Raw genomic sequence first — 13576 nt, 5'->3', positions numbered from 1 at the left:
CTCAATCTCTGCCTTCATTTTCACAATGTTCTCCCTGTGTCTGTGGTCTGTCTCCAAATTTCCCCTTCTGACGGGGATACCAGTCATGTTGGATTTACGGCCTGCCCTAACCCAGTACCACCTTGTCTTAACGAATTACATCTCTAATGACCCTATTTCCAAATAACACCACACTCTTTGGAGAGTTTGGAATTTAAGACTTCAGCATGTGAATTACGAGGGGACCTGACTTAACTCACAACAGTCTCAATCAGTAAGTTTCATAGAAAGAGTGGAAATTTTAGTTTAATGAAGGGAGCTTTGAATGTAAAAGATTAATTAATGAGTTTTGCCATGAGAGTAGGGTCTGGGATAGGAAAGTATGTGTTGTCATATATTTTTCTGGGATCGTGCTATATTTATAAAGTTGACATTGTATTTTATTTTCCAGGAGTGTGTTTGATGAAAAAGTCACTGGAAAGAAAAGGTCCAAAAAAAATTAATCTCAGTTCATTATCCCTTAACTGGAATTTCTCAATTAAAGTTGTGCAAACAAATCAGGTATTTGCATATTCTAAAACAAGCCATTATTTAAATATCCTTGATTCTTATTCTTCTACATCTGAAGAAAGAATAATAATGATAAACTGGTATATTTTATACAGTTCCTTATTACTCAAAGACATCTCTTTCCAAACAATAATCATAAGTCCTTTGCCTTCAATCTACCTTTTCCTTTTTTTGGTTAGGTTTATGTGTGTTCTAATTCTATATCAGAGTGCAAATTGGAGTAAAGGAATAAGATAAAGAAAACTTTTTCACTGTGTTTATGTGACATTCCATTCTAAAAGGAGTAAGGCTTTCATCTTTAATCCGATATCCACTTAACTACACTATAGAAGATTTATTTTGACCCCCTCTTGTTTCAGAAGGGGCTCAAAAGTCTGTAGCAATTTTTGACACTTTGCTATAATGTTTTTCTGATCTCCCCCCCGCCCCCGCCCACCACACACACACTCCTCCCTGCCTCATTTTCATATGGACACAAAGAGTTGGGATAAAATGATGGTTCATTATAGTGGTACAGAGCTCTTATCTTCATCCGGCAAGAGTCATTTCCTTCCAAAGATTGAAATGCAAATGTGAAAATTAATGATAACTGCATTATCTGATAGCAGAGATAATACCAATTCACTGTCAGAGTAATACACAGTCATTCTACGATTTCCTCCGCTTCTCACAATATTCTTCTTACTGTCAGACTATATCTATGGTTAACTATGTTTCATAGGTTTCTGTTAATTTACTTCAAATGGCATTTCCCAGATCTTATATCTACCACATTTTCCCAATCAAAAAGGAAACTAAATCAGAACTGTAATCTCCAAGCCCTTCTTTGGACTAGTAAAGGGGAAAAAAAAAAAACACCTCTGTATCATTAGTGTGCTTCCTCACAGTAGTCTCCTGGCTGCCATTCCACTTTGCACAAAACAGTCCCCATCCTCACAGTCTAATTTCAGGCACAGACCACAACTAGCTTGATCCTCTGCATGCATCCACAACACTGACAGGCAACTGAAAAGAAGTGACATTTATAGATGTCTTGACCAATATTTAGTCCAGATGCAACAAGTACACATATCTGATTTTATGCTAAACATTCTTGAAAATTTACTTACATTAAAATTTCTTTTACTGAATTATGTTTTAAATCCAGTTGACTACAACATAGTTAATATAATCCTATGATGATTTCCGATAGCAAAATATGGCAAGGTTAATTCATTATACAAATGTGAGTTTATCATCTGTAAGGCATTATAAAGGCTTCTAAGGCACAACTGCCAAAATGATACTAAAAGTAATATTAACAGCTATCTATTGAGCACTTATGAAGCTTTGATCTCCATGTTTTACATAGAAAGTAATGATGTAGTAATTACAATTAGCCCCACTTTATAAATAAGGAAACTGAGCCCTTGGCGAGTTAGTAACGAACCAAATGTATCATGAGAAATGCCAGGCTGGATGAATCACAAGCTGGCATCAAGACTGCCAGGAGAAATATCAACAATTTCAGATATGCAAATCCACCTCTCTACTGGCAGAAAGTGAAGAGGAACTGAAGAGTCTCTTGATGAGCACGACAGAGGAGAGTGGAAAACCTGGCTTAAAACTCAATATTCAAACACCTAAGATCATGTTCTGGCAGTTCCATACTCCCAAGGTCACAAGACCATAAGTGTCAGCATGTATACTCATATACAGATCTGTCTGGCTCTAAAATTTGTGCATTTTCTCCTGTAATCAAGACCATCATCTGTTTTCTAGGTTGACATGCTTAATTACTGCATCCTACCTAACTGTAATACATGGATAATTAAAGAATATTAAAGGAGAGAAATGGCATCAAAAAGAGAGTGTGAACCCTGGTCAGAATGGCCATCATTTAAAAGTCTACAAATAACAAATGCTAGAGAGGGTGTGGAGAAGAGAAAACCCTCCTACACTGCTGTTGGGAATGTAAGTTGGTGCAGCCACTATGGAAAACAGCATGGGGGTTCCTCAAAAAACTAAAAATAGAGTTTCCATATGACCCAGAAATCTCACTCCTGGGCAAAAATCTGGACAAAACTGTAATTCAAAAGATACACGGACTCCTAAGTTCACAGCAGCACTATTCATTTACAATAGCCAAGACATGAAAGCCACCTAAATGTCCATCAACAGTGGGGCAGATAAAGAAGATGTGGTGCATACACAGAATGGAATATTACTCAGCCATGAAAAAGAATGATGTAATGCTATTTGCAGCAACATGGATGGAACTAGAGATTATCATACTAAGTGAAGTCAGACGTGGAAGTCACTTATATGATGTCACTTACATGTGGAGTCTAAAATATGATGCAACTGAACTCATTTACAAAACAGACTCATAGATATAGAAAATAAACTTATGGTTGCCAAGGGGGAGGTTAGAGGTTAGCAGATGCAAACTATAGTACATAGAGTGGATAAACAAGGTCCCACTGTGTAGCACAGGGAACTATATTCAATATTCTGTGATGAATCAGAATGGAAAAGAACATAAAAAGGAATGTTTAATGGAATCATTTTGCTGTACAGTAGAAATTAACACAACACTGTAAATCAACTATACCTCAATAAAAACAAGAGCTTATTGACAGCAGAATATTACGTGTTCAGACTTCTGTCTAGCGCCTTTCACAGTTTTTTAGTGTACAATGTTTACTAAGTAGTTAAATGTTTGGGTACTGGCACATTGAATTACTTGTGAGGGTGATAAAGAAAAGGCATTTACTTAAAAAGAAGACTGAAATGATATGAAAGGTATGAAAAGTAAGTGTCTGACTCTTTGCAACTCCATGGACAGGAGTCCACCAGGCTCCTCTGTCCATGGAATTCTACGCAAGAATACTGGAGTGGGTAGCCATTTCCTCCTCCAAGAGATCTTCCCAACCCAGGAATCAAATCTGGGTTTCCTGAATTGCAGGCAGATTCTTTACTCTCTGAAGTGAGGTATAGGCAAATGCAGGTGAAAAGGAAGAACAGCAGATAGTGTCATTTGAACTAGATTCCAAGCAAGGTAGTGTCAAGGTAATTTTCTTGAGAGAAAGAAAGAAGAATGAAAGTTGCAAATAGATGCGTGAAATATTGACATAATGAGGTAATGACTTTTATATTGGCCTCAACTTTATTAGCTTAGTGGGAGTCTAGCACTCCACACAAATATGAAAGACACATAAGATATTGAAGATTATTCAAATAAGAGTCACAAGTATTTAAACATTAAAGAATTTCATCATTAGAAATCTTTACAAATGAAAGATAATTTTCCTAAAGATTGCTTGCATGTGTGCATGCTAAGTCACTTCATTTGTGTCTATCTCTTTGCAAACATACAGACAGGAGCCCACTACGCTCCTCTGTCTATGGGATTCTCCAGGCAGGAATACTGGAATGGGCAGCCATGCCCTCCTCCAGGGGATCTTCCTGACCCAGGGATCAAACCACCATCCCTTAAGTTTCTTGCATTGCCTGGTGAGTTCTTTACTACTAGAGCCACCTGGGAAGCCCCAAAGATTGTTCAGGGTCCACCTTTACGAGTTAGCAGTGGTGCAAGCAATTACAAAATGTACTTTTAGATGAACAACAAATAAGAAAAATTGCACTGGGAAATCTGTATTTGATACAAATAGAACACTTTAGATAGAAGGTGATTCATTAGGGAATTAAGCCATCAAGAAAAGTTGTGGAGTTTTCAATCAAACTTTAAAAATAAGGTAAATCCTGATCCATCTTAAATGATGTCAGCTCTGTGCCTCAAATTCTTTAGATAATTTCCTTGTCCTTAGATTCTGTTCTATTTTTTAGCGACAACTGTCCATCTTAGGATGACTTTCAGAACTGGGTGGAGGTCTTCTTAAAGTTAGAAGACCTTGAAATCACACCTGACTCATTACCTCATGTCTTAACTGACAATTTATGGCTAAATTCAAAACTATATGCTTAGCATTCCAAAAGCTTACCCTTGTTGTATCAGATGTACTACTGAACTTTAAAATAATGCCAAAAAGAATTTTTAAAGGTTCTGCTTCAAGTGTCAACAATTTCAAAGCCATAATAATGATCATTAGCACTTTATGTACATGATCTGGTTTAATTCTCACAAAAGCCTTAAGAGGCATTAATATCACTTTCCACATTTTAACAAACCAGAATAATGGCACAGAGAGATCAAGCAATTTGCCAAAAATTATTCAGCAAGTGAGCAGCAAATCCAGAATTTGAACCTAAACCTTTAGAATCCAGAGCTCATTTTCTAACATGCATGGAAACCTCAAAAACTTCCTCTCCTTAATACAGTAGTGAAATACCAATAATTTTTCTGAAAAACAAAAATTTGGGTAAAAATACTGATGTAATTAGGCTTCCCCGGAGCACAGCAGTAAAAAGAATCCGCCTGCATTGCAGGAGATGCAGGAGATGATTCAATCTGTGAGCTGGGAAGATCCCCTGGAGGAAGAAACGGCAACCCACTCCAGTATTCTTGCCTGGAAAATCTCATGGACAGAGGAGCCTGGCGGCCTACAGTCCAAGGGGTTGCAGAGTCAGACATGACTGAACAACTGAGCATGAGCATGATTGATGTTATGCAAAAGGAAAAGTCCAGAAACATCCTGTATACTTTCTCCTGATTGGAGGAATGTTATACATTAAAAGATACATGTCCAATAGGTAATTTTTTGTTATGAATCAACTTCATTAATCAGAGGATGTCAAAATAATAAACTCCCCTTTATTTTTCAAAACACCTATAGGGAAAAATGTGTTACTGATTTTACAACATACAAAGGATGGATTTCCTCTAGGTATATCTGCTTGGAGGTGCACATTTTTCCTTTAAAGTTTTTTCATATTCAAATGTGCCACAGAAACAGTATATACATTTTCACTGATATCAGCTGAATAAAACCAGATACATTAAGTACATTAAATAACTCAGATGTGAAAAATTTTATCACACTTTACCCTTGCTCCCGTCCTTTTTTACCTAACATATGACTTTCTTTCTGGAAAATATTCCTAAAAAAGGTAGCATTGGGTGTTTGGTATGTGATTAATAATTCACTACCTTTCTGAAATTTGCTTACATACTCCCAAGTCACTGGGAACACTGTGGGCCTCAGACTTGAGCGAGGAGGAAAACCAGCCACCTCCAAAGTTTGCCCCTTTGAGAGAATCCAGAATGTACCCTTTGCAGGTAGGCATATCAGAAAGGCCATCTAATCTAAATGTAAAAATTCTTCTAAGTAGCCGATACATACCCAATTCCATGAATGAACAACCATACAACATAAAGCTGCCCACCTTTTTAAGTTAAATGTAATCTCCAAGGACAAAAACTTTTTTCCAAAGTTGTTTTCTTATTTTATTTTAATCAAGGGAATTCTTACCTATATTGAGACAGAAGTATTATGCGATAAGCTGAAAATGCCACATGTCCACATTTTCTTTCAAATGCTTAAGATTTGGCAATATAGTACTTTAAATATAATACATTTTGATCCAAAATCTTGTGTAACACTATGTTATAGTATACAGAATACAAACATTTGCATATGTCATAAATAACATTAGAAATGATATCATAATAATCAGATATACTGTATCTTCATTTTTGTTTGCATTATATTTTCCAGCTGCTGGTCTCAGAAAATTACCACTGGAGTTCCTCTCTTCTTCATGCACAACAGACAGCAATTTGCAAAGTCATGCAAGGGTGAAAATGTGATTGAAATACAGGGATCTTTCTTAATGAAAAATGTTACTGCTTTGGAAATTATGGCTAAAACTATTTCAAAATTCATCTATATCCTTAAGCCCTATGACATAATAGTCTCCATTTATAAATATACCATAAACTTCAAATTAGTTGGCACCGAATAAAGTTGGCAGAAATGTATTTTATCCACAGGGTTCTTATAACTGTATATATCTTTGTAAAATGATGTTGGTGTTTTAGAGTATTTTACGTTAGTTTTTCTTTTTCTTGAAATGATTAAATATCAAGGTCTTTAAAACTGATTTTTCATTTGTAAAAGTGAAAATGTTACCAAAATCTTGAATCAAAGGGGAGTGTCTGTTAATATTTTCTAAACTTCTAAACACACACTGTGACTGAATCTATGACTTACAACGTGACTAAACTAAATGAATTTCTTTGGAGTACTGTTATTGTTTGAAGCTTTAAAAGTATGACCAGTTTAAAGATGGATATAGCCTAAAGATCTCTGTTCAAAGAAAATGCAAGTAGAATTGACTAAATTCTTATATTAATATAAAAGAAAACAAGGATGAAAACTTCAAGTAGAGGTAACACTGGTTTTTACACTGGTTTACCAAAGATAAAATCTTCTTTAAATGATGTTATTTATTCAGCCTTCTGTATAACAAACATACACACATATTTTTTTAAATCAGAGATGAGAGTATAAGAGTTTTATTATTTAATTTAAATTTCAAGGGGAAAAAAAAGTGGATAGTAGCAACAGATGGTTGATTTCACATTTTTGTCCTACCTGGTCCATCCCAGTCGTCTGTCTCAACTGCAGGTTGCCCTGGTTTCTCTGACTGAGTGTCCCCGTCTGACTCTGCTGTCTCCTGGACTCCTTCATCATCACCTGGAAAACACCAACATACAGAGAGAAGGAGGCATGATTAAAGCCCTCTCTTTGATATTCAAATCCTCCTACAGGGATGTCCTTAGCATATGTCTAATTATATAGTTGTTACATACATGGTCATTATACTGAACACAGGTCTATGATTAATCATTTTGATAACTATTATGGCTTTATAATAAATAAAATCAATATTAGTCATAAATAAACTGCTATAAATACTAAAAACATTTCCATAAAATTTTTCATTTGGAATTATTAATATTAGAAGAAGAAAATGAAAATCCATATGTATTCTTTATACTGCTTTCAATACAGAAAACTGTAACTTGCTTATTTCCAAATTACATTTTTATAAAGGCAAGATGCAGCAGAGAAGACATATTTGTGTTTGGGTTGAAAGTGAGTTATTTTGAAGATTTTCTTTTTGTCCATCATTAAGCTTACTAAAATGTGTTTGTATTTATTTTAAAAATGGGTATAAAAAGGTCATAAGTGAATGATTATCATATAAGATGAGCCAGTCACACAAGTCTTCACAATGTAGAAAGCTATAAACCTATACTTGTTCTTGAATAAGTACAGCTGGTTTGCAAAATCATGCCTTCATTTCACATAAAAAAGAAAAATGATGTAATATACTTTGAGCAAAAGTATACTTACGGCAAAGAATGAGAAACATACTAACATGACCACATTTTAAAAGTAAAAAGTCTAATTTTGTAAGTGCCTTCATTTTAAATGATAATGTAACAAAGAGAGTCGGACCATGAAGAAGGCTGAGCGCCGAAGAATTGATGCTTTTGAACTATGGTGTTGGAGAAGACTCTTGAGAGTCCCTTGGACTGCAAGGAGATCCAACCAGTCCATTCTGAAGGAGATCAACCCTGGGATTTCTTTGGAAGGAATGATGCTAAAGCTGAAACTCCAGTACTTTGGACACCTCATGCAAAGAGTTGACTCACTGGAAAAGACTCTGATGCTGGGAGGCATTGGGGGCAGGAGGAGAAGGGGACGACCCAGGATGAGATGGCTGGATGGCATCACGGACTCGATGGACATGAGTCTGAGTGAACTCTGGGAGATGGTGATGGACAGGGAGGCCTGGCGTGCTGCGATTCATGGGGTCGCAAAGAGTCGGACACGACTGAGCGACTGAACTGAACTGAACTGAGCTGAAACCTTGAATCTAATAATGCTAAATTTTTAAAGTCAAATTGCTTTCCCTTTGAAGCATTCAATAACTATTTTTCACACAATTGTTAAATCTCTAATATTAATTGTACTTAAATATTTATATTTTTATAAATTATACATTGAATTTTTAAAATCTTTCACAGTAACCTAGAAAATACAAAATTCTCAGGAAACAATTATTATTACAATGATAGTAGTGTGATGTTAGTTAATATAAGTTTTAAAGTTTAAACTCTATAAATTTTACATTCACTTCTATATATAGCTTCACAAAAATAAATCATTTTAAAAAGTCAAATAAAAGTAAAGAAATACAATGCAGAAATCCAGTGATAGCTCTGCTGAACTTAATTTCCCTAATAGAGAAGTGCTGCTTCTGGTGGGTAACAAAGAATAAAACACATGCCCATACCACCAAACTCCATGCCTGGAATTGAAGGCTCTTTGAAAAGTGAGTTATCTCTTCTTTTCTGGATTATCAAAATGAAATCCTCTCCAGAAAATGTTTATTGAGCATCTACTAGGTTTAAGGAACTATGGTAGGCATAGTGGGATATATACGGAAAAATACCTTTTTGAAAGGAGTATAAAACTCATTATATTCATAAATAGAGTGCAAGGCACGGTCCAAGAGTCATAAGAGATGTATGTACAAAGGCTCAGTAGTAAGGTAACAGTTTGAATCTGCTGTGCTCCTTTTTTTTTGTAGCTCACATGGAACACAGATGCACCAACCAATCGGGAGATCAGGGTTAGAGACCAGCTCTCACTTCTCAGACACAAATAGGACTGGTTCTCAGCCTCTACACACGAGGAGGCTCCATGGCCTTTTAGTATATTGGAAGAATTTAAGAAACCTGAAAACTTTGTTACCAACTAAGTCAATGTTACTTAAAACAATATCCTGTACCACCAAATCTTCTGGAGTGCCACCAGGGATGTCTGACCCAGGTTAGGGAAAGCTGAGCACTGAAGAATTGATGCTTTTGAACTGTGGTGTTGGACAAGATTCTTTAGAGTCCCTTGGACTTCAAGGAGATCAAACTAGTCAGTCGTAAAGGAAATCAGTCCTGAATATTCACTGGAAGGGCTGATACTGAAGTTGAAGCTCCAATAATACTTTAGCCACCTGATGCAAAGAACTGACTCATTCATAAAGATCCTGATTCCAGGAAAGACTGAAGGCAGGAGGAGAAGGGGACAACAGAGGATGAGATGGTGGGATGACATCACCAACTCGATGGACATGAGTTTGAGCAAGCTCTCAGAGTTGGTGATGGACAGGGAAGTCTGGCTTCTGCAGTCCATGGGGTCATAAAGAACCGGACACAACTGAGCAACTGAACTGAACTGATACTGACTTTACCAATGCTCTATTTTTCATGGGGACTATAATTCACACTGGAATCTACCACCTAGGTGAGTGACCTTTTCCTTGCTTTTCCACAGGCTAAATGGAAGTTTAACTCCAGGCACAGGTGCAGAGGAGTCTACAAAGGAAAATGCAACCCCTCCACCAACAGTGAAGACTAGAGCATCAGCCTATATATTTTAAACAACATCCATGCCTTCTAAGCACTTTTCTCATATCTTGTGATCTTGAAACAGGGATGTGAGATCACAGGGGACTCTGGAGAACATGTAGCCCAAATGAGACAAGTTCACCCATCAGGAAGTTGATGTACAGACAGGGTGACTTATCTACAGTCTTAGAGTCTTAGAGTCTTATTTCCACATGGGGAATCTCCCCTAGGCCTTCTCATGCTTCAGCAATAAGTGCTTCCCAGCCATCTCCTTCCCCTAACAAGCAGAACAGTAGGGCTATGGGGAAGCACAGAGAGGCATCACGAAGACCACCCAAATCAGCAGTTTTTAAAAGGTTAGGGGTTAAATATGAGTCTCCTATCATCTTGGCATTCTTTCAAAAACATCCTTTCTTGCCTCCCTACCCCCTCCCCATCTCACTAGTTGAAGAAAGAACACATACACCTTAAAATAGTTGAATTTTAGTCATAGAGAGATGGATAAAAAACTAAGCATGAGACTACACTGTTAAAAATCACAGATCCAAGGACCCAGAGAACAGAGAATAAAATTTTCATCAGAACTACTTGGGTAAGTATTATATTCAGTTATTATTTATATCATTCTGCGTACACAGAGAGAAGTAAATCTTCCTGACTTTTACTATTACATTTTAATTGTTGAAAACATGCTATGCAAAACTCAATCAGTAATTAACATTGACAAGGCATATATTTGAAGATGCAATGAAATATATGAAAAACAAAAAGAAGCTTTGTTTTAAGAACCATATAATCTAGTTAAGGAGACATGCCACATGCATAAAAGAGGTTGCCACTGACAAAAATAACCAGGGTAGTCCATGAATAATTCCAAATGAGATCACATAAGATATAGAAACAGAGACCAAAAGCATGAAATGACATTGACCATGGAGAACCTTCTAATTAATTTTGAAGTTCTACCTTCCTGTTGAAGACAGAGAAGCATTGGGGAACTGACATGATCATGTAACACAAATACAGTAATGAACACATATTTATTTTCTATGAACACACTTTGTCAGACCTGTGGTCCTTGAGTTTTCCCTCACTTAATCTGTAATAACAATCTAACTCACATCCCAGACATCCCTTCACTAAATTTTTTATGAGACTGGAATTAAGTCTACTCCAAAATACTTTATTTGGCAAATTATATATTTGGAAGGAAAAGTATTCAGAAACACAGTGAGAAACAAGTATGTGTGGAAGAATATATTGAAGAGTAATCACAACTCTTAGAAGTTAAAAGAATTGACTTAGATCTATGGATCTATCTATTCTATCTTTATTAGATAGAAGTGATATAAAACATTCTTAGTTAACTGATTAAAAGACTACTTTTGAGTCTCTGAGCACTAAGGATACAAAACAAAGATGGTTCCTTCTCTCATACAACCTGTAGATTAGGACAGAGGCAAATGAACAGACCGCAACCTCATGCGATTAATGATTTCATGCGAGCAGTCCATGGTGACAGAAGCACAGAGGCATGACATTTAATGAAAACTTGGTGTCGTGGAAGCTTCCCAGAAAAAGGAACCAATAAAATATCTGTAATTTGGAGGCATAATCTTAAATGAATCTGAACTCTGTAGGTTTCACGTCCAGGGGCTCCATGTTTAAAAACCATTTTTTTCTTCCAGATTACAAATGAGAACCATTTCCCCAAAGAAAAAGATTATTGGAGAAGGAAATGGCAACCCACTCCAGTGTTCTTGCCTGGAGAATGCCAGGGACAGGGGAGCCTGGTGGGCTGCCGTCTATGGGGTCACACAGAGTCGGACACGACTGAAGCGACTTAGCAGCAGCAGCAGCAGCAGCTAAGTTAATGTGCAGGAAAAATGTCAGCTTGAAGGTGGTGAAACTAAAGACATTTCAGTGATGCAAAAATAGGATCCAGACAGAGTTTTAAGATGCTAACAAGAGACAATTCAAGAAATATTCCTACTGTTTGATGGTTGATTGAATGAAGTCCTTCCCCTCATTCAGTATGGGCCAAATTTACCCATGATCATTTTCATCAGTAACTACTAGGAAAAGAAGATGGCAGGATGACTACAAATCTCAGCAGATATTTGATACACATAGAACTTTAGTAAATCACTCAAAATGAAAATATTATCATTTAACTATTAAGGGCTTGATTGAACTAGTAATTTCATATAACAAATGCCTTCATTAAATATCACTTAACTGCCAAATCAAAACTGTAGAGCTTAGATTTCAACTTGGGCCAACATCTGCAGCAATACTCAGTATTGATAATCCTGATTCATGGAACAATTTGATCTAATTTGTTTCATTATGCAGCATGTATAATTAGAAAACAACTGAAAAAAAATACTGCAGAGTATTCAGTGAAGAAGCACTCGAAAATAGCTGATAGTACACAATTAACAGCTCTAAAGAAATTACATTTTACTATTATTTTAAACCATTTATGACACTGATTAAATGTACAATATGCATCACATTAATGAAAATAAATCCTGAGTGAGAAGAATAAAAGTCATTGACTAATTACTTGTGTTTTCTTAAAGAACCCCAAAATGGAAAAATGACCAAAAGCATAAGAGTATCATATGAAATGATATGTTAATATTTAGATATAGAAAAAAAAAGGGCCAGAACTAAATTTATATTTATCTCAGTGTCTGCTATGTGCCAAATACTGAAATCATAAAGATGAATAAAGAAGAGATAATGTCACCAAGTTCAGATTCTGCATGGAACTTAAACATCGCTACAATTTCTTAGGCCCCACACAGAACTAGTTAAATGAACATCGTATCACATCAACAACTCTGCCATGCATTATTACCCCTGTATTTCAGAAGAGTAAACCAATAGGCAGATATGTGAGAAGATGCCCAAGCACACTGCTGTTAAGCAGCAGAGCCAAGAATTGATTCCAAGTCAGTCCAATTCCAAAGACCACACTCCAAATCCATTAGAATATGATAGTTGAATTGAGGTCTGGCAACAAAGACAGCAAGATGTGATAAGATAGCTGCTTTCTCCTCATCATATATAAGCCTTGTTTCTTCATTTTTATTTTAGGTGTACTATTTACTTAGAACTTGCTAAAATCAAATTATACAGAAATGCTTAATCAATAACCATTGTTCACTGTGCAGTTAGAAAATTAGATTTTGGTTTTATACTTTTTAGCATAACCTATTGCAATATCATTACATTTACTAATTAATTGCTTTCAGCACTATTTAATAACTAAGATATGTCACATTTTTCAACTTTTAAACCCTTCATCATTTAAGTTTATTTCAGGAAACCAGCTCTCATTTTTATGGTAATGTTTTCACCTAATTCATTTTTAATCTTTTTACTAATGAAAAATGAAATGATTAAAAAATAATTTAATCGAATATGAAATCTCTAAATTACTTTAAGAAACAGTATTTTCCCCTCACAATAGAGACTTGCTTCTTTCCTATCAATATTTATTATCATGGAAAATTTATAAATAGAACTTTTTTGATATTAACCCAATTTCAGCCTTTTCTTGATTTGAATGGGAATGACTTCATTGACCATCTTTTTTTTTTTTAACTTTTATCCAATTTTGATTCTTATATGTTTGAAAGCAGCACTCTAGAATAGCTT

At 35.7% G+C, this 13576-nt stretch overlaps 1 protein-coding gene across 1 annotated transcript in view; it reads right to left on the bottom strand.

Moving 5' to 3' along the window:
• Positions 1 to 13576, bottom strand: part of LOC120860698 (zinc finger protein ZFPM2) — a 523309-nt gene that overhangs the window by 388368 nt on the left and 121365 nt on the right. The window contains exon 3 of the mRNA XM_040236456.1: positions 7086 to 7187. Coding sequence (XP_040092390.1) covers positions 7086 to 7187 — 102 coding nt within the window. The remainder of the gene's footprint in view (positions 1 to 7085; positions 7188 to 13576) is intronic.

This window comes from Oryx dammah, unplaced genomic scaffold (assembly GCF_014754425.2).
Source record: "Oryx dammah isolate SB20612 unplaced genomic scaffold, SCBI_Odam_1.1 HiC_scaffold_11163, whole genome shotgun sequence".
Lineage (NCBI taxonomy): Eukaryota > Metazoa > Chordata > Mammalia > Artiodactyla > Bovidae > Oryx > Oryx dammah.
Note: the sequence above shows the minus strand (reverse complement) of the source record. Positions and strands in the feature narration are given on the sequence as shown.